The sequence below is a fragment of the Centruroides vittatus genome, unplaced genomic scaffold (genome assembly GCF_030686945.1).
Source record: "Centruroides vittatus isolate TY-2023 unplaced genomic scaffold, ASM3068694v2 contig_19, whole genome shotgun sequence".
Taxonomy (NCBI): Eukaryota; Metazoa; Arthropoda; class Arachnida; order Scorpiones; family Buthidae; genus Centruroides; species Centruroides vittatus.
The window spans coordinates 4,406,498-4,430,179 of NW_027121169.1; the positions used below are offsets into that span (position 1 = coordinate 4,406,498).

Below are 23,682 nucleotides of genomic sequence, written 5' to 3' on the forward strand. Positions count from 1 at the left end.
AATTTCGTTTACAGAGTAATTATGATTCGAACATACTTATATACTTGCCAACTAAAACACGACAGAAGCTATCTGTATCACGTGACAAAGATGATCTGATCTTACAGATCGATCCATCTGAAACGAAACGTATATGCACCCCATATTCTACAGAAAAAATTAAAATCTTATAAATTGTTTTTTTTGAACTAAATCATAAAATTTATTTCATACAATTACATTAGCAATATTTAATTAAATTTCAACATAAATTTAATTTAAAAATTTTTAATATAATTAAAATATTTAGTTTAACAATTTTTTTCGATAGGGAGCGTATACGAAAAGTTACGTCACGTTTTGTAATGGCTGCTGACAGTGTTATGAATTGAACACGTGCATAATGCAAGTTTCTAATCCAAATAATATTAAAATTTATAATCTAAGTTGTGGGAAGTCGCTTCCCGACGTAAGTATTTTACTAATCATTAAAATGTTCTTATACCTCAAAGTAAAATATGAAATTATTTTGTTAATTAGTCTAGAAGTGATTAAAATCATTTATTTGTTATTAATTTATATTTTAAGGCTACTCACATTTTTCCCTCAAAATGATCTAGTGATTCTATTACTTTTTATTGATACAGTACAGATCCCTTCTTTACATATATATTCTAAAAACATAAAGACCTTAAAAACTATATAAAGGAACAACACCGGAGTGAAAATAAATTAAAACCAACAACTGTAGTGCCTTTGACCGGTGTGCTTCTCTCCTCTTTCTCTGTAAAACGCAAACGTTTCCGAACCTCGTTGGTTCTTCCTCAGGCGTAACGGAATTCTGTTCTACAAAATTTAAATATCCCGTCGAAGTTGACCGTTGATTTAGAAAAAATTTGCATTGTTGACCTTAAAAATTATCTTGTAAAAAACTACTCCCATCACTTGAGCTACTACAATGTGTTTTCTGATGTCTTCCTCACTTTTTAATTCTGTTGATATTATCCATGTATTCAAATTGCTAAGACTCGCATTTAAGTATCTAGCCACATGACTATCCATATGTCATATACCAAAATTTTGTTTATTCCCTCACACGGGGGTTTCTTCCCCTCATTCGGAGCTTGAATCTTACTTTATTTTTTGCATAATGTACTTTAATGTATAATGTATAATAAAACATTACTACAAAAGTTTGTGTTATTTTTCTTTCTTTTTATTCATTTACTGAAATTCTGCTTAATTACTCTGCTATTGGTGATAAAAGGATACCACAAATAATACATTTTAAACTTATATTATCATTTATTCTTTTTTCTAGTTTTATTTTCATAATTTCTAGATGTTCAAACCATTTTCATTTATACATATTAGTTTCTTTTTTATTGGGCTGCAATTTGAAAAACTGTACACTTATAAATTCCCACTGTCATCTGTCCATCTGACTTTCCTTAATCTTGAGAACAGAGTTAGATAGATGAAAGACAAGACCAGATATGGAGACCTTATGGCAGAAGACCCGATTAACTATATACAAACTTCCAGTGCAAACTGAAGTCATGTTGTTTCAATTCAAAATTTTTTCCTGAAAGATGTTAGACAGATGATCATCGTGACTATAACTAATGGAAAAGTGTGAGGTGCAGAGGCAAGTGAGGTGGAGAGCATATATTTTAAATTAAATAAACTAAAAATATGAATAGAAATTGCAGCCCGGCATTGTGATGATGTCACAATAAATAATTTCTTGTTTATTGAATCCTTCTTGATTTTTTCATCTAGTGTGGTTTCAGTATTTGCTACTGTTAAATTTCTATTATAATATTTTATATCTTTTATATGTTTATTAAAGCTTGTTTTTAATGTTTTTTTGTTTCCTCTATACGTGTGAATTTGTTTGCAATTATGTTCCAAACTGAGGTGTACTATAGATTACCACCTATGGAATTTCAGGACTTTGAGTATATATTTGAACTCAGAGGACCGAGATGAGTTCAACGGTACTCTACTTTCGGGCCGGAGGCAAAAAATAAGAAAGTTATACTTTTTCCGGCAATCGCGCGATGATTGGGAGTTGCGTCGCTCTCTCCACTAAGCCTATCGCGTGTTTAACAGGCAGTTTGGCAAGTTGGCCATATATACCTTCAACAAAGGCAGATGTTGATCCACGAGCACACTGATTGTCTACAGTTTGAGTTCAGTCCTTTCTGCACACTCTCACGCTCGTCGACCTTGGGGCTATGGCTCCTCAGTCTTGCTATCGCTTGCGATCGGCTAGTACTACAAGCCGACTGTGCTATCGCAATCAGGAGTCGCGATGCTTGAACAAAAGGAAAAAAGGAACCGACGTTCGACTGTTCGTGCTTCTGATGGACTCCCCCTGGGAGGGGAGCCGCCAGCAGGTCGTTGATTGTTTAATGTCACTAGTTATTGATTCACAGTAGTTCTTGAACAAAAGAAACAAAGGAAGTGGCGTTTGACTGTTCGTGCAATTTCTTGCCTTTCAGAGTGCTTTTTTTAATGGTTTGCAGACTTTACCACAAGATGGCAACACTAGCAACTATGGCGCTGTTTGCATGAAAGCATTAAGAAAGTATGATAACTTAAAAACTATGATAACTTTCTTATTTTTCATTTCCGGTCCAAAAGTAGGGTATCGTTGAACTCATCTCGGTCCCCTCAGTTCAGATATATACTCAAAGTCCTGAAATTCCATAGGTGGTAATCTATAGTATCCTCAAAACTGTATAATACATTGTTTTTTATATGTTATTTACATTATTATTAACTGTAATATTCTTTTGCAATTTAGCTGTTTGATTTGATATTTATATTATTTTATATTATATTTTTTAAATACAGTGGAACCTCGCTTAATGAGCATAATTCATTCCAGAGTTTTACTCGTAATGCGAAACAATTGTTAAGCAAAACAATTTTTCTCATAGAATTTAATGTATGAATAAAATACGATAATGTATTCCACGCCAAATAAATGCTCAAATGTTTTATGCATAACATTTATTCAAAAAAAATTGTACAATATACATTGTTAGGAAGCATAAATCATCATCTTTTCTTCTTATGCAGAATGAACCATCCTGGAATGAGAATTCGATTTGCAGAAACAAAAAAAAAAAAAAAAATCACAGCTAATATGTTAGATAAACACTGCAAACAATATGCCAAATTCTTGGGTTATGTAAATGCTATAATTAACTATCAGAAATTAATTAATTTGACTAGAGGTAGGCAGTTATGTTTCCATCTCATATTAAATTTAATAATTATAAATAGTTAATATTTAATTTAGACATTTCTAAAATTTAATTTGGAATTGGTCATTAAATTTAATGATCCAAGAATTTGGCATATCATTTGGCATGTTTATTATATAATGGACTTTGGTTGTTGATGCTTATAAGTAATATGTGTGAACATAAGTTTGGAAAAATATATGATCACAAGCGACACTAAGATGCTAGCGGAATGAGTGCTAAACACAGACTGATGGAGCATGCTGCATGCGCACAATTTGGGACTTTCCTCTCCTCATCACTTGTTATGTGAAACATTGCTCGTTAAGCAAGGGAAATTTTTACAATTTGTTTTTCTTTTTATGTGAAATACTCATTATGCAAGGTGCTTGTTAAGCGAGTGTATTTCCACCGTATTCCTTTTATTTTTCAAACATTTTTGTTATATATTCTGATATAATATACTCCATTTTTTATTATTTTTATATTTTTTTTATCTGAAATTGGTTTAACTATTGTAATATTTTTTAAAATTACCATTTAAAAGAAACATTTTACATATTGTATCTTTTGTTTTTTATCACTTTTATTTTTGTTATTAACATATCAAAAACATTTTTCTTTATATATAATTTTAAAACCTATTCACTTTCTAAAAATTTTTTAAAAACTTCCTCTTTAGAAAGTGAGTAGGTTTTAAAATTAAATTTTATTAAGTAACAAAAAAGCCAATTTTGTAGTACTTTATAAAATATATTCATAGATTAAAACAACCAAGGATCTAATATATCTTTAGAAATAGTCTCAGATAAAACCAATAAAAAGGAGAATGTAATAATAAAAGAAAAAAATGTATATTTAATATATAGTCTTTTGTAAATGTGTGTATATTTATATACAATGTAGTAAAATCAAAAATTTTTTATATGGATGAATTATAATTATGGTCTTTCATTTTCAAAAATGTGATGTAGTTGTAAAAGAACTTGTAACCCTAAATGCATCTACTTTAAACTGAAGCGAGACATAACTGTCTGTGAGACATATTTAATAAAAGTAAAAATTTCCCAAAAGATGTGATAAGTCCTCAGACCAGCAACCATTAGATTTTAAAAGGACAGGAAGCAAATTTTTATCAATATGGTGTTTGTTTTTTTTATTTTTAACTTTGCCCTATGGGCACTAAAGCCTAGTACACATATGCTGAAATGGTTGATAAAAAATATCAACAGAAATCTAAGCTAAAAAATAGCCATTCTGTTGTCTGTCACATCGAATGTACTCACATACAAAAAAACTGGGATATGGAATGTCATCTGTCAGATAAAAATACTGCTGGAGAATTTTTCTGTGCTGAATCAATTGAATTTGTTTTCTTTATTTTCAATTATATCACCAGTAAAAAAATGACTTTGAGTTAGAAAAATTTTTCAAAATATGTCAAGACATTATAGATATCAAATACTTTAGTATTTGAATTAAGACTATACAATCACAAGTTCTTTTTCCTGTAAGTAGTTTAATTTATCCAATTAATTAATATTTAACGGTTTCACACGGCACCATTGCCCGATTAATTTGACTGATGGTTAATTGTTAATACATCGAGTTCTTGGGTTGTTTACATATATATATATACCATGCCGGAGAAAGCATTAGCCATCTGAGTGTCATGTTGAGTAGGCCAGTGGCGTTTAATTAATATTCAATTCAAATAATAAACAGAACAAACCATAGTTTTTAGGAAAGCTGACACTTTAACACAGCATTTGGCTAGTTGATAATTCATTATTAATAGATTTACTGCATAGAATCAATATTAAAAAAAGTTGACATAAATTTATTTTTGAGTTTAAAGTCTACTTTTACTTTCCCAACTGTTATGTATACATAACAAGAGAAATTAATGGCATTCTGTCAAATTTGACCCTCTGAGTGTTTTGCAAATCTCCATGTTTTGAGACACCTGGAACCAAAAAAAGTCAAAAAAAAGGGGGCAAAAAAGTTTTGTTGGTGTGTGTGTGTGTGTATTGGCAACTGTTTTTCTTAATATCTCAGGATGGGGTTAAGATAAAGAAACAAAATTTATCATGGTAGCTTATATATAAGGGGCATTCATGTTATTAAATTTTGGTAGTGAAAGGTTGAAGGGATGGTGAGATAGAGGGTGGTCACATGTCATATCTTGTGAGGGGTCTGACTTAATGAAGATTTTACTTGTTGTTAGCATATACAGTGTTTTATAAAACTCATATTTACCCTTAAAATGAAGTGTTTTGTTATTTTATAATAATTAAAAATATATAAAGTTTTTATAACAAAATCTCAAGAGATGGTGCAACATACAATTTTAGTTATTTATTTTGATTAATCATACAAATGTTATTTTTAAAACAAAATCTCATAAAAGTCAGGAAAGTTATGCAACTTACTGCTAGACTAGACTTTTTTGAAAAGAGTTACATTTTTAATATTTTTTTAAGTGTAATTCTAATTAAACAAGTTGCATGTGCCATATATAGTGCAGAAAATATTAGATATATTTGGACCAAAAAATCTTAAACACAATAATAATTGTTCAGTTTTTTACAACGTTTTCAGTAAAATATAAAATATATAAATGTATTAAAGCTACGAAATGTCTTCATTTTCCATCATTCACAACACCAGCCAGTCCAAAACAATTTTTATTTACAGAGATGATTTTTTTTTTTGAGGCTACATCTGTAAAACAAATTAAAAATGGATGAAAATGTATTTACAGAATCACCAGAGGATGTTTTTATCCATTTTGCATTTTTTTACAGAGGTGTAGCTTCAAGTAAAAGATTATCTCTGTAAATAAATATTGTTTTGGAGTGTTGTTGGTATTGTGAATGACTGAAAATGAAGACATTTATAACTTCAATATATTTATATATTTTATATTTTAACATAAATACTGTTGGCCAAACTTCTAATTTTACTCAAATATTTTCAGTACAAGTTTCAAAATATGCTTTTTTTTTTTTTAAATTTAAAGAATTTCAGTGCTTTGTGACAGAGAATTTAAAATAACTAGGAATTATATAGATAAGAGTAAACTGAATATGTTAATACAATCTCTACACATCGGTAAAATAAGTAAATAAATTCTTCAAACCTGTTAACCGTATGTTAAGCAATATAGTTAAATTATTGAAATTTAATAGATTTTGCTTCTTGAAAGTGGTCTGATTCTATTTTATAGTTAAATTTCTGTTATATGTGCTCTAAAATCAATTTTTTATTTTACATAATGGTATCATACCATCATAGTAATTGAAAAATTTGATTTTTGAGCTTCATTGAAATCTAGCTATTATAAGATTTTAAATATCAGTAATTTGTTGAATGCTTTTGTTTGATATCTGACTGATAAGCTTATTATATATATATATTTTTTTTCTATTAATTCTTAAATGCTTTTATGAATTTTTCAGTGGATATCAGAACGAAAAAGAAGAATCCTACAAAAGAAAAATGTTGGTAAGAAATAAAAATTAATTAAAAGTAACTCTGATAATTAGTAAAAAATTTTTTATGGTTAATGGTAATTAGATATTTTAATTATTTGTGTTGGATAAGTTTTATCAACATTTTATATTAAATTTAAAAATATCAATAAATTTACATTACAGAAGCTAAATATAAATTATTGGTAAACGTTATCTTTATAAAATGTTGGCTTTCAAGTAGCCAACTGTTAAAATTGTCATGAATGTATAGTTTAAATTATCATTTGATCTGTCAGAAACAACATAAAGATTGAATATATCATTTTGAAATATTGTTCAATGCTAAAATGTTCAAATTTAGTTGGAGCAGTGAGTTGTGTACATTAAGAAGCTGAGGCTGTTCTAAAAGAGGATGAAAACGTTCATGAAAATTTAAACAGTTGGCTATCTGAAAGTAAGCATTTTATGAAGATAATATGAAGCCAGAAATGCATAAAGTAATATTTTTTAATTGGTAAACATTTTCTTTATTTTTCATTTTATTTCTTTCTAATTAGTTCCATTTAGAAATAAACAAAATAATGATTTTAAGAAGAAGCTAAGAAACTTTGAAAACAATAATTAATATCTTATATCTAATTTATATAATGTAAATATATGGGGGGTGCTCTGATCGTCAAGGCTGTTGGTGACTTTTTTACGCTGCTTTTCCCAAGATTTCTTTTTTGACAAATATCGTAAAATATACTTGCTTTGGTACTATAATGACTTGCTACAAACTAATATTGCTGCTATTGCTGATTTCTGGCATCAAACCTAACCCTGGACCTCTGCAGAAAACACCTCCTAAAAGAGGAAGACCACCTATTAACCGTTCAAATCTACCACCTAACAGTGCAAAATCATCTGGATCCGAGGTAAATCTCATAACTGAATATACAGAAACGAGAAGAACAGTTTCTCCAAAAATACTTCAGGTGAGAATTCTAAATCCACTAATTTAATCGAGACAACTAATCCAAAGTTTTCAGACATCTCAACTACAGAGTTATGGTTAAAGATTGTCGAACTCATTACGGCTAGCAACCAAAAGATTGATAACCAATTTATGTCTATTCGAGAAGAAATTAATAATATTCACAGTGAATTACTGGAATTCAAAAAACAACTACAACTGGTGAATAAAAAATATGATAAAATTGAACTAGATTTGACTAAACTGCATACTTATAATGAACAAACGCAATTTAGAATGGATGCTATGACTAACTTTATTAATAATAATAAGTTAATAATTTACGATTTTACAAATATTATGAAAGATAAGAACCATAAAGAAATTCTAGACTTCCTTACATTCGTCTTAAAAATGCCATATAATGAAAAAGAGGATATAAAATTTATTCATGACATTCCCAATCCTAGAATTAACATTAAGTGTATAACTCTAAAATCAGAACAATTACGTAATACTATATTGATGAATTTTAATAATCTAAAACAAAACAAATTATTAGGAGAATGGCAAAATGTAAATGTGGCGGCGGATTTAGTCAAAGATTCACGCCTGAGAAGAAAAATGCTTTTACCACATTATATCGAACTAAAAAAACGTGGATTTCAAATTAAATTACGAGATGACTATTTCTTATTAAATCAGCATAAAATTACTTACAGTTTAGTACAACAACAGTTGGTTTACGTAAAAGATTTTTTAGAGTATATTCCTTCAACAGAGTTATTAACTTGAACATCCTAAATAATGCAAAAGAAGAACTAAATAATGTAAAAACTCAACAAAACAATCTATTACGTATAATTAATTGGAACTGCCAAGGTCTAGGAAAAAAAATCAACGTTGCCTACCTTCTAAATAACAATCATATACTAGGCATCACTGAAACTTGGATTACTAATCCGAATATAAAATTGGACAATAATAATGATCAGTTTAACATTTTTTTAACTACTGCTCGAAAACCTGATGGACCAGGCCGTCCGTACGGAGGTTTATCTTTACTGATTAAAAAAAATATTGGTGAAATTAAATTTAAACAAAAAACATTTAAATTTAAATTTAAATTTAAATTTAAATGTTAAATTTAAACAAAAAACTGATAATTATATAATGGTTTTACTACAGGTCACGAATCCAAATATAACATTGTTATTTAAAAAATATTTAATAATTTTACTGATATACGTCCTTCCAGAACAACCAGAAATTATGGAAAAAATATTTGACCAATACGAAAAATGGAAGCACATTTCACCGTATACTATAATTATAGGCAATATGAATGCTAGAATAGCCCAGTTAATGGATACAATATACTACGGCCCCAATACCTTAATCAATAATACTCCAGAGTCCAAGGATAAAAAATATAAAGTCGGTCTGCAACTGCTTGACTATACTCACCGTTTACAATTATATATTATGAATGGAAGATTACGGTTTGACTACCCTTTGGAATTCACATGTATAAATTATAATGGATGCTCTCTTATAGATTTAACAATATGTTCAGAACCTATGTCAGACCTGTGCACATCTATTCAAGTGTTGAACTGTGATATGTCTGATCATTTTCCGACCTGTACCTCCTTTGAGATTTCAACTAAAACTACAACTAAGAAAGAACCTTTATTCCATCAAACAATTTATTATGATTACCAAGCATATTTACCACAGATTAGCAAATATAGTAAGAATACTATGATTAGTGAATTACATAATGGAAACAAAAAATACTTACAATTGGTAAATTTAATCAAACAGTTTATAAAAATTTGATCTCTAAAACGACGACAAATTTCTACATTCAAAAAAACCTTGGTATGACTTCCACTGTTAAGTGGTGAAAAGAAAGAAAAATAAAGCCTTACAACAATTTAGACAAAACTATTCAAATGAATCATTCACGAATTATAAAAAATTAAAAACAATATATTTTAATTTATTAGAGTCAAAAAAGATCAACTATTTCAAGAATTTACAATATAAGTTGATTTCTACAAAAAATACAGAATTTTTCTGGTCAACAATACAGAGGCTAAGGAGAAAAAAACTAGATCATCGAGTAAACATAGAAACCTCAACTTGGAATAAATTTTTTAATAGATTTCCAAACATTAATAGACCACCATCTCCAAAATCCTTTATTCCGAATAATGATTTATTTGATCTGCTGTTTACCTCTGATGAACTTGAAGATTCAATTCGAAAGCTGAAACTAAAGTCTGCTCCTGGTATGGACCTAATAACTTCCAGATTTATTAAAGCATTACCACCATTGGGCAAACAAATATTACTAGACTGATTCAATTTCTTTTACAAATTGTCTAAATATCCAGAAAATTGGAATACAGCTAAACTAATTATGATCTACAAAAAAGGAAACCGTTTAGAACCTGAGAACTACAGACTAATACCAAACTACAGACCAATACCCCTTCTCCCAGTATTAAGGAAATGTTTTACATCTATTCTTGTAAACTGTTTTCAGCGATGGACTCAAGAAATAAACCTTAACTCAGAATTTCAATACACTTTCACTAAATCCAGAGGAACGGAATTTGCTATTTTTCTTTTATCTTCAATTATTCAAATATATTTACAAAAAAACGAAGAAAAATCTACGCTGCCTTTATTGATATCACTAAAGCTTTTGACTCTGTTCATGTACCGATTCTAGTTAACAAATTAAAACAATATGGTGCAGGTAATTGCTTTTCAGCCTCGATCATGTATCTTTTTTCTTTTTATAAACTATATATCGTAAACGACAACTTAAATAATCCAGAAATAATTACAAATCGTGGACTGCTTCAAGGTGAACCTCTACCTCCGTATTTTTTCAATTTTTACATAAATGACATAAATAAACTATTTGATAAGGATAATGAAGGAATATATATCAACGGTCGTACTTTCCACCATATCATGTATGCAGATGATCTGGTATTATTAGCACCTACTCGCATAACATTGCAACATGAAATCGATAAAGTAAATAAATACTTATTGTCGTTATATTTATCGATTAACGCTTCCAAAATAAAAATAATCATATTCAGAAAAAATACTAAATTATCTAACCAAGAAACAGGTTTCTACTTAGACGGCAGACCTCTCGAAATTGTCAGCAGTATAAAATACTTGGAAATAACTTTTAATTGGAATGGGTTATATCAACAGCACTTGAAAGTACTTACTGCAAAAATTAATACACTCATTGATAATACTATATATTTATGTTCAACGTTAAAAATTTCTGATTTAAAACTTCAAATTAAAATTTTCAAGGCTACTATTCTACCTTCTCTTTTTTACTTCAGCCCAGTGTGGGCTCTTGATCATTTTTATAAGTTCGAAAAATTCCACATTAATTACTTACGTAAAATATTCAAACTTGAGAGGACGGTGCCAGGTTATTCAATCAGAGCAGAAACTAATAGAATTCAAATATTTCCTTGGTTTTTAAAGAGATTAATAAGATTTTACTACCGACTTATAAATACAGATGACGAAAATATAAAATTTTTACATCAACAAATGTATCAAACAAATGTCTTAAACCCTAGCAAAGATACTTGGCAATATAAATTTAACAACACACTTAATCTATTTGGAATTTCAAGTGCCTTACTAGACGAATATGACATAAATTGGAAAAACAGTTACATACTACTGATGGATTTGGCCATATCGCATTCAATAATTCAGGATCAAGAATCAATACTGAAATCAACCTATCATCACTGGTATTCTGAGATTTTAAAAATTTCTTCTGATTCCAGATTTATTACATCTGATATAAATATGAATATTAAACAATTATGCTTACAACTCCAGCTTAATAAATATTTCTTACTGGTTAATAATACATATATAAACTTTTCCAATCAAAACTGCTATTGGTGCAAAACAAACAATTTTTCTATTACTCGTCTACTGAAAGACTGTACAGCTATTAACAATTATCGTCAAAAATATCAAATAATAGAAATACTTGGCATGAATCAAAACATAAATTATAAAACAAGAATTGGAGATCTATCAAAGAATGAATGTACAAACTAAATAATTTTTTTACCCAAATTACCGATATACTTAACAACGATGTTAATAATCATGTCTCAGAGAACGACAATCAACAATAATTTCTTATATGTATAATTATATTTATCTTTTTTATTCAATTTATGTGTAATAACAAAACTACCATATGATGTACAATTAGATATTACGAGTTTCTTTCATGTTTAAATAACCCTCCTGTAACAAGGATTTTTTTCCTTAGTATAATAAAGAATTAATTGATTGATAATGTAAATATATGGATTTTTTTTTAATATAAGTACACTGAATAACAGATTGATATTAATACATAGTATTTAAAGTATAAAAGAATATAAAATTACATAACAAGTATGGATCGTGTAACAACAAAATGCATATATGACAGATGTCTCATAAGATTATAAAGGAGTTGAAGAATTTGTAGCTGCCTGTAACTTTCTAGTTTAGATATGTTTAGGTACACAAATAATTATCAGTGTGTTACATGTAGTCAACATGAATAGAAGACTGTACCATATAGGCATGTACTGTATAAGATGTGTTTTTAACAATGTAGTTCTCAGAACATATTATTAAGCAGCTAATATACGTAAATGTAAATACATTTAGATTAATGTTTATAATATGTAAACAGTCAAAAATAACGATATATAGAGTGGTTCATTTATAATGTCAGTTATATCTATCTATACTGTGTATAAGATTGTTTGGATTATTAGCATTAAACATTATAAATTTATATAAACATGTATTTTAAATGTATACATAAAGTAGAGCTTATGCTAGACTATGTAGTACATATTAATTAATAAGTCTCTGTATCAGAATATATGTTTTGTTTGAAGTCAAAATTTAATTTGTTTTTGCTTGTAAGTGCTATATTGCAATTACTAACAATTATTTTCATAGTTTACATTAAATACTGGAAATCTTATAAAAACATACAAATTTAATATGAATTTTTTCAATAAATTTTTATATTTAATTTAATATGATGTGTTGCATATTTTATGTATTCAATTAATTTGTTACAATAAAATACAGTTTTAAGTTGTATAAAATAAATTATTGACTAGGCAAAAGTAGTAAAACAAAAATTTAAACAAAATTGGTTTAGATTAAGCAAAGGTTGGAGTAATGCAGATTCAGATTAGCAATATTTATATTTAATATTTATATAGCACTATACTATATTTATATGAAGATGGCTTAAGGTCTATACTTTTAAATAAATAAAAAAATATTCAATAGAGGGACCTGAAACTTTTATACTTTTACAGGGTATATCCTGTTATTGATATTTGCATATTTTCAATATTTTTGTCATTTCTGAAATTAATGATGTAGAAAATATTGTTATTTTTGTAAAGCTGTTATAGGATAATCTTGATCTGTTTGTCCATGTGGAATTTTGATTTTCTTGATTCATTTTCATTATCTATGAAAAATGAAAATCAGAAAACATCTTTTCTTGTGGTTAAATTGTGGTCATACTTGTTTGAGGTTAAGTTGTGAGTTACATTTACAGTCTCTGTGTATATTACACTAAATAATACATACATACAAGAAAGATATTGACCGTACATGAAGTGTTTAGCCGGCAGAAAAGATGGTAAGGGAAAGGGGAGGGAAGAAAAAGGGAGAGGCAATAGACATTAGAGAAAGCTAGGATCACTCTGAATGGCATACATAAGGCTACAGTACCCTCTACGTTTGATGTTGGAGTGCAGTTTTTAGGCTGCAAGGTCGTATCCCCCAAAGAATCTAAAAGAGAACCAGAGTGTAGCAAACACCAATAATTGAGTGCCACTATGAATAGGTAAGTGTAGAAATTAGTGCCAAGTGGCTGTTAGTAGGAAGACTTATATCTACTTAATACTAATAAAACTGAATGTGATTGTGAATCTTAATACAGTAGAGCATCAATTATCCGACTTAATTGGGGACTGGGGTCGGTCAGATAACCGAAAAGTATGAAAAAATACATTATTAGTATAGTGTGTTAGGCCTGGTTTAAATACTATCCTCCCTTTCATGGTCGAGCCAGTGCTGCCAGCTAAAACATGCAAAAATTTAACAAAAATAATATTAAAGTAGCCAAGACATAACCAAATATTGTAGTGTCACATCACTAGCGGACATTTGAATTTGTCGAGTAGAACGCGGTTAGTTAACTGATAAGTCGGTTAATCGGGGGTCGGATAATCGATGCTCTACTGTACTACTTAACAGCTAGACAGCAGCATGAAAAGCAGATGAATACAATGACAAACTAGACTAGACAAACGGACTGACAAGGACAAACGAGCAAGACCCCAAATTTTTTTATTTATTTTTATTATTTTTTTTAATGTTAACTTACTCACTAACTAAACTAACCTACCATAACCTAGGATGAATTTAACCAGACAACTAAAGCTAACAAACCCTAATTTAATTTAACCTAACTGGAAACCAAGCTAAGAGTCCCTAATCTAACTTACAACTAGGACTAACCGAATTTAGACTGGAAAATAAGAATTAAAATACAAAGTTGAAAGACAGCTATATACTGACAGTTGAAACAAAGCAAGGGAAAGCTAATTGCTATCTATGCCCCCAGAGTAAGTGCTCTCAAGAGCCCCACTAAGGGATATGAATGCAAGTAGATGATGGAACATTGTATACTTGTAAATGAGTTGGTGTGGGTTGCAAGGCCAGTTGTATAAATAAATAATAGTCAGAAAACTTCCAAAAATATTATATATATGTAATTAGTATGTACCAAGTTTATAAAAAGAAATTAGTGTAATTTATGGGAATTGCAGTAAAGATCTAGAAGAGCTGCATGCATGTTGTGAGCTACAGTTGGCCAACATCAGTCTATAGCTTGTGTGTCCAACCTTTTGGCTTCCTTGAGCCACATTTAAAGCCCTGGTCACACTATGCGATTTCCAGCCGCGCAGGCGACCGCAACTGCAACAAGCGCGAGTCGCGCGTGTCTTCTCGTGGTCACACATTGTTCGTTGACGTTGCAACTCGGAAACACGTGACCCTATAATAAACCAATAAAACTACAGTAGCTTGTTTTTGTCTACTTTCCTGAGTTTACCAACGTTTTACGTTCTATTTCAGAGTATTTACGGAATTTTAGCTACTTTTTTATTATTATTAAAATAGCAAGCAGTTCCTTTTCTGGAATGAATAAAAGAAAAAAGGCGATACTTTTGTTAGAGCTGGCGAGAATATACGAAGAGAAAAATAAGAAAAAACGTTCATGCTGGGTTAAAACTTGACGAAATGAAAATCAACGGGCTAAACAATCGTGCTTTCTTTCACCAGCTGATGAATGAATTAAGGCTTTCGGATGCCGTAGGTTATAGGGGATATATCCGTATGAATACCAATACTTATATATAATTTAGGAGAAACGTTTCGTAGTTTGGCATATCAATTTAGAGTGGCCCATAATTCGATATCAGTCATTCTATATCAGTCCCAGAAGTTTTGGATGCTATTTATCAATCTTATAAAAGTGAATATTTGACGGTAAGTGTTGTTTAGAGGAAAGCTCCAATGATTTAATTCATTTATAATCGATATATTTTTTTCTTTTATATAAGCATTTATTTTATTCAATTGTATATTATTAAAAGTAATCAAACTTTTTAAAATAAATCTAACAATAATTTTTATAAATTCAGATTTGATTTATATCAAATATAGCATTTAAATGTACTGAAACTGAGTTAATACAAATGTTATAATCAAGATATGTTGACAAATATACAACACAAAGTATGACGTGGCACAAAAACGTTTTCTGATTGGATGCGCGTTTGCAACCGTCGCCAGTAGAACAAACTTTTTGTTTCTAGTTGTGGTTGCAGTCGCGCCGGTTTTCGAGGGGGAATTACCAGTTAACGGGAACAGCCGTCGCGGTTGCAGTCGCCCGCGCGGCTGGAAATCGCATAGTGTGACCAGGGCTTAAAGAAAAAAATTGTCTTAGGCTGCACATAGACTATAAAACTACATGTGAACATGAGTAGATTTGCAGTTCTAGGCCGAAACAAAAAAATAATTTATGTAGCCAAAAATGAATTCAAGTTAAATTTTTGTAGCCCAAAAAGTAGCCAATGCAGCAAAAGATGTATTGTATGCCAAACTAAAAACAGGGTAGCTCATTTTGGAGCAAAGTAGCCAAATCTTTTCATTTGAGGTATAGTATATAATATGCAAATAATTTATGGTGGCAGCCATCTTAACTGTCTTTTAACAAAGTGGCTTTACTAGGAAATGCACCAAATGTATATTTTTAAAATTTTTAGCACTAGAATTTGTATTTAAACTTTATTAAAAATGCTTTTTAAATTATTTTACATTACATACTGGATATATACAAGTTATTTTGATGATATCTAATAGTTTGATCAATTACAGATATCCGTAGACGTATTGAACTTATTCAAGATTTTGAAATGCCTGGAATTAGTAATTGTGTGAACGTGTCAAAAGATGGTCAATATGTTTTGGTTACTGGTACGTGAAATATTAATAAACTTTTAAAATATTAAAAGAATGTTGTAGAACTAATGAATAACAAAGAAATGAGGTACAATACTGTAAATGAGCTTATACAGTCTACAAGAAATTTTTTTTTTTAATTTAATTTCTACATTCATTTTTCTCAAAGTAGTTTAATTTGCAATTTTCAAGACTCAAACAGCAACAGAAGTTCTTGTAAGATAGTTATTCCTAAAGTCAATAGACTAATAGGAGGAGAGTGTACATAATTGCCAATTCAGATATAAATAGTAATGATAAATACAAAAATAATAACAATATCAATAAATGAGTACAATGGAACCTGGTTAACTCAAATAGGTTGGAAGAAAAAAATCCAGACTGAGTTATGGAGGTTTGGCTAAAAATTCAGATTTTGTTCATTGGTTTATTGGTGACCCTGTGGGTCTTATTATGTAGAACTGTTGTGTCAATGTAAACCTCTTGATGTGCAGAAACCTGAAAACACTTAACTGAATGGTTGCTATTGAGAAGTGCTTTCCTGAATGGTTGATCCATTCACTTCTAAATGTTTAGTAAAAATTTTTTTAAATTGTGATATTTTGCACCAAGTATTAGATCTGTTTTTTATTTTTATCACTCTTTATTATATTATATTTTAAAAACTTTTCTGTGAAGATAAAAATTTTTATAATCATTTTTAAAATTAATTTATCAAAAATGTCAGCTAGTCAATGAAATCTATCAGCAATCAAATAAAATAATGTGAAAAAAAATGTAGGTTTGTATGGCAGTTTCAGATTAATTTATTCAGTAGATGAATGTTAACTATTTTATTTAAATTAAAATTTCAAGGAGGTTATGAAAATACTGTATTGCAACTCTATTTGAGTTAACCAGTTTGATTAAACATGTAATTGTCTATACTAGATGATAAGGGAAAGGAAGTGACTTCAAATAAACATGACTTTGAGTTAACCTGGTTTGAATTCTCCAGATTCCACTGTACAGTAGAGTCCTGCTAGTCTAAATACCGCTAATCTGAACATGTTTTGGTCAGTGAAGCGGAAATTTTCTCCAGCAAGAGGTCTACTTGGGGTGTTCCCTTTCTCTTTCCTGAGTGAACCATATGAATAAGACTTCATCAAGCTTGTCAAACATTGAGGGCCTTGCTATTTATCAATTTTCAACTGATTTTTCTGAAGTAGAAGCACAAAACTGCTTGATCTTTGTGTGATTTTTTCCAGTTGGCTATTGTGGCCTTGGTCTTGCCCACTCCAAACTTCTCTGCCAGTTTTGTTTCACTTTCACCCGTCTCCTGGGTGGGGTGCTGATGTCATTGATAGTGTTGGATCTAAAGAAACCAGACCTGTTTTACTGCTTGCTTCTAGACATCCAGATGGCTGAGTGGTCCTGGGGATTTTTTGGGGGATGGTCTGTCTGGATATGTTAGGCCTCGTCTCTCACCACCTAGCTGCCCCTTTGTAAGCCTGGCTGAACTCATAATGGGCTTGCAAAAAGAGGCTCTCTTAGTGCTCGCAGGGCAGAGAGTTTAAAAAAAAATTGCTTGCTTCTTCATTATTTCAATTATTCAGCTAATCTGAACTGGGCTTGGTCCCAATTAGTTTGGACTAGCAGGACTCTACTGTATATAAAAGACAAAATTATTGTGTATATATGATCTAAAATATAAAAGTTAATATAAAATGCTGTTATTTTTTAAATGATAGGGAAATGAAAGCATGATGCCATGGTCAGACTCAGACTCAGAATAATTAATTAATTTTGAGCTACTCACTAAAAACCTTATTTTCACACTAGAAGGAGTTTAATCTTTCAATTGGATTTGGACAAACATTTTTAACCTAATTATAGGTCTTCTTCAGGTCTCAAACTTTTTGTTCTATTTTGGAATTTGATGGAGAATATAAAAATTTCAAATTTTGGAATGAATGACTGTCATTCATTCCAAAATTTTATCTTTTATATGATCAACTTTTTCAGTTTGAATATAATCCTTCTGCTTATAGTCATTTAAAGTTTTAAGTTGCATTTTAAATACAATTTACATTTCAGAAATTATTAATATTATTAATTTATATTAGGAATTTACAAGCCGAGGATTCGTTGTTATGACGTAAATCAGTTATCCATGAAATTTGAACGATGTATGGATTCGGAAGTTGTAAAATTTGAAATTTTATCAGACGATTATTCAAAAGTAAGAATGTAATTTTTATTTTAAGATTTTATTTTTTACAAATAAAAATTATACTTTATATCAGAACTTTTTAAAGTAGTGATCACAATTCTCCAGGGATGTGGAATAGCTTCAGGACATGAAACAAAAATCACATTTTAATTAAATAAAATTAGATGTAATGTGAAAATATTATTTCATGATGTGAAAAAAATTGATGATATGAAAATGAAAAATATTATGCAGAGGAAAAATTAGAAAATAAAAAAAAAAGACAAAAAAAAAAGGGAAAAAAAGAAAAAAAAAAAGAAAAGGAAAAAAAAAAAATAAAAAAGAAAAAAAATCAAAATAAAAAAAAAAAAAATAAAAAAATAAAAAATAAAAAACAAAAAAAAAAAAAAAAAATAATAAAAAAAAAAAAAAAAAAAAAAAAAAAAAAAAAAAAAAAAAAGAAAAAACAAAAAGAAAAAAAAAAAAAAAAAAAGGAATAAAAAAAAAAAAAAAAAAAAAAAAAAAAACAACAAAACCAAGATAAAAAAAAAAAACAAACACAAAAAGATACACCGAACTAAAAAAAAAAAAGAAAAAAAGAAAAACCCAAAAAAAACGGGAAAAAAGAAAAAAAAAACAAAAATAAAAAACAAATCCACACAAAGACAAATACAATAGAAACAATAAAAAAAAAGAAAAGAAGAGGAAAATAAAAAAAAAAAAAAAAAAAAAAAAAAAAAAATAAAAAAAAAAAAAAAAAAAAAAAAAAAATAAAAAAAAAAAAAAAATAAAAAAAAAAAAAAAAAAAAAAAAAAAATAAAAAAAAAATAACAAAAAAAAAAAAAAAAAAAAGGGGAAGAAAAAAAAAAAAAAAATATAATAAAAAAAACAGAAGAAAAAAAAAAAAAAAAAAAAAAAAAAAAAAAAAAAAAAAAAAAAAAAAAAAAAAAAAAAAAACAAAAAAAAAAAAAAAAAAAAAAAAATAAATAAAACACAAAAAAGGAAAAAAAAAAAAAAAAAAAAAACAACAAAAATTTAAAACAATCAAAAATAAAAAATAAACAAAAAAGAAATCTGCAAAAATAAAAAAAAAAAAAAAAAATAAATAAAAATAATTAAAGTAGTGATCACAATTCTCCAGGGATGTGGGATGGCCTCGGGGCATGAAACAAAAACACATTTTAATTAAATAAAATTAGGTGTAATGTGAAAATATTATTTCATTATGTGAAAAAAAATTAACGATATGAAAATGAAAAATATTATGCAGAGGAAAAATTAAACAAATTTTACTTAATGGAATGGGTCATGGGGTATACTGTTCACAGGGCTGCAAGTTATAACTATTGTCTTTAAGATGGCTCTCTGAAGATGGCTTGAGAAAGTTCAAGAACCATTGCTCTATATCTATTTTTAAGGCATATTAAGTAGAAAACTTATTGACAGATAATATACTTTACAGATTTAAATTTAGTTTCAACAATAGGATGAAGAAAAATGATAGAAATGATTATTTGTTTAGGAAAAATGTAGCTTTAATTACATTTTGAACTATTCTAGATTGTTTTTCTTCAAGACGATCGTTACATTGAATTTCATGTTGCTTATGGACGTTATTATAGAATCAGAATTCCTAAATTTGGAAGAGATATTGCTTATCATTCACCATCTTGTGACTTATATTGTGTGGGATCAGGGTAAGATTGATATATTTTTGCTTTTGCGAAAAATTGATTTACAGTTTAAATCTCTAAAATAAATTATTGTTTAATAAATTTTCAGTTCAGAAATATATAGGTTGAATCTTGAACAGGGACAGTTTTTGAATTCATTGCAGTCAGATTCCAGGTAATTTGAATTAATATAAATTTTAAAAATATTTTACTATATAATTTTAACTGTAAAATGTATTATTAATTTAATATTGAGAGCTTTATTTTGATTAAAACATTAAAATAAATGAACTTAAAGAAAATGTGTTTTTACTTCACAGTTCCATTTCTGTATTTTTCTGTATACAGAAATTGTTTTTGAAAGTATTTTAAGTGACAAATAAAGTTCAAATTTTAATTAAACATAACACTACAAGCATAGAGTTTAACTAAAATTTAACATATACAGTAAAACTCAAATGAGAACAAGATAAATAGATATGAGAATATACTAAATTCTGCATCAATCCATGTTTTACAATTTCTCTTGACAACTGAAAAGTTTTTGACATCAATTTTAAGATTATTTTGATTTGAAATATATTAAATTTTATAAAATTTATAAAAAATTACAGTGCTTCCTAAGCAAGACTGAGCACAAGAGATTAATTGAATGGCCACTTATGTACCCAAACTTCAGGTTTTTAAATTTTTTCTGGAATTGTTTGAAATCTATTGTTCACAACTTATACCCATGTATCATTGATTATCTTAAAGAACAATCTATACTGCTTATCAATATTGCACTACCAGGTACCAGGTGCACTAAAAGTTTTCTTACCCAATCTTTCAATTTTTTTATTATTAAAACATGAACTGTGCACAATGTGTAAATGATTAAAATACATACAAACCATCAGCTGTACTCAGAAATTTTAAGAGTACTAGCAAACCTCAGTTTTTAAATGGCTTGCTTTTTGAACAAATTGGTTCTTGAACAGAATTTCAAATCTGTAATTGCATTGATTATTGAACAATTACTCTACAAGAGTCGGCCATAGATTAGAGAGAGACAGATGGTCAACTTCCTATACTTCCTATATTAAAGAAAGTCAACAGTCCAACCAATCAATGATAGGACTATTTATTCAGAAATTAGTGGCTCTGAGATCACCTCACATCATTAGAGGTCGAAACGTGAATTATCTATGATGTTGCTATTTAAATTAGATTTCATTGCACATGCAGGAAAGATACTACTTCCATTTTTCAGTACACGCTGCAGTTGAATTTAAATGAAATTACATAATAAAAACTGTGTTAGTTGACATTTACGTAATATAAATGGCATCCAAGAATTGTTTAAAGGTGCTTAAATCAAATTAAATAACAAAATTCTTTTTATCTCTACACTCTTGATGTTTAACATTAGGATTGAATTCAGAACATACAGGTGAAAATAACTGATATTTTGTTATATCTTTCTGACTAAGACTTCCTCTTTTTGCTAATCAGAAACTACACCAGTATAATAAGTCCTATTAATAAACAATGTCTAAGTAGACAATATAAAAACAAAAAATTACATAACAAAAATTTATTATATATAATATTACATTGCATTTGTAGGTATTTTTATGCATGAAAGCACGAAATACATCTATAAATGTAAAAATAAGTTTTATTTTGGGGTCAGGAATAGATTAATCCATTTTATATTGTTTCTTATGAGAAAATTCTTTTGGTTTTAGAACAGCTTTTAGGAATGAATTGTATTAGAAAATCAAGGTTTGACTATATGTACAGGAAGTATCTGTGAAACTGTCCATCTTGAGGCAGAGATCTAATCAACACATATTCCTACTTGCACTTATTAATATTACTCAGGATTGAGTTGGCCATAAGTATAAATCTTGCTATAAACATATTGACCAGTGTTGGTAACATACATTGCCCAAAAATGTTTGGGTTTTTCCAGAGTTCTACTGCAGGTGAATCTCGCTGTTTCATTGATTAAACACAACAAAACAGCAAAGTAGGTTTGCAGTGTGATTTATGTGTCATCCGGCGTAATGTGTTCTTTTTTGTCTTATTGGTCATAAGTCCTTATAAATGATACAACAATAAAAAAAATCCTATCAATGTATTATGAAATGTTCAAACAAGTTCATACAATGCAGGTTTACTTGGAGGTATATTATTAGAAAATTTTTTTTTCAAAATCTTTACACACTGTTAGTAAATTTTATGTCAAAATAAACCTTCCTAAAATGTAATTCTTTGCTTCAGGTTAAGTACCGTAATTAATATGTTCATGTTTCCCACTTTCCAGTCGATGATACATGTTTTTCCACCCATACAGATTTGTTCCAAACACTTTTAAGATCATCACAAATCTAAATCAGTAATGCTTTCTTTTGTCATTTTTTCAACATGTCAGGAAATAATTTTTCAAAACTTCAATAAGTACACCTTGTGAATGATATTTTCAAACATCTGCAATGAAATTTGCAGCATATTATTATCCTATATATGTAATAGGAAGAATATAAGTTTGAACATTTGCTACCATAATGATTTTGCCTTATAAAAACTAGGAAATACAGTATGTTTATTTCATCATTTTTACAGATAACATTAGGATATTATGACAACATAATGTACAAACATTAACCTTAGTCAATATTCACCAATAGTCAAAGGTTATTAATAAACCAGTTATGAAATTATGCCTAAATCTCTGTAAAAAAGTTGCAGCTCAATCACTTATCTTCAGGCCAATTTATGAAATTTGATTATTAATAGCACAGTTATACCCAGCTTTAAATCTTTAGTTATTGTAATAATTTTCTGTAGGTTGGAAATAATACTGTTAACTGATAATGAGCACAAAACAATTTTGAGAAAAATTATTCTTTTAAATCATAAAATTTTATAAAAACAAAATAAAATGCTTTATTTTGAACTTAAGACAAGTATGTTGATGGTCAAATGCGTCATCAATCTATTGCTCTGAGGGACCCAGAATCAGATCTTTAGGAATTTTTTATAAGTGGTCTTTCTTGGATACATTGAATTCAGTTCCACACCACATAGCCTGATGAAAACCATTATGGGTCTGACAAAAAAGCCTTTTTAGTGCTCATAGGATAGAAGGAGTTTACAAAGAAGTTCGATATAACATATAGATTGTATGAAGCAAAAAAAATATAATAAAATAAAAGCACTTGAAAACTTTCAGAAGTACAATTAAATTACACTCTTGAAAGTTTTCTAGTGCTTTTATTTTTTTTTGCTTTACAGTGAGATGAACAGAGTTGAATATATTTGTCTCAATGTATGACATACAGGTATACATATTGTTTTCAATTAGTCTACATTTGTATTAATTAATATTTCTTTATTTTACATTAGTTCCTTAAATGTTTGTGAGGTGAATCCAGTACATCATTTAGTTGTGTGTGGCACAAAAGAGGTGAGAATTTTAATTATTAAAATTAAAAACTTTATAGTTCATTAGAATATATTTTATTTCATC

The 23,682-nt window shown here is 28.5% G+C and overlaps 1 protein-coding gene across 1 annotated transcript in view; it reads left to right on the forward strand.

Annotated features, from left to right (window-relative positions):
* Positions 1-338: 338 nt before the first annotated feature.
* Positions 339-23,682, forward strand: part of LOC136970161 (nucleolar protein 10-like) — a 47,948-nt gene continuing 24,604 nt past the window's right edge. Inside the window, exons 1-7 of the mRNA XM_067264569.1 lie at positions 339-448; positions 6,698-6,743; positions 16,218-16,316; positions 18,407-18,522; positions 20,053-20,189; positions 20,275-20,340; positions 23,559-23,619. Coding sequence (XP_067120670.1) covers positions 383-448; positions 6,698-6,743; positions 16,218-16,316; positions 18,407-18,522; positions 20,053-20,189; positions 20,275-20,340; positions 23,559-23,619 — 591 coding nt within the window. The 5' untranslated portion in view covers positions 339-382. The remainder of the gene's footprint in view (positions 449-6,697; positions 6,744-16,217; positions 16,317-18,406; positions 18,523-20,052; positions 20,190-20,274; positions 20,341-23,558; positions 23,620-23,682) is intronic.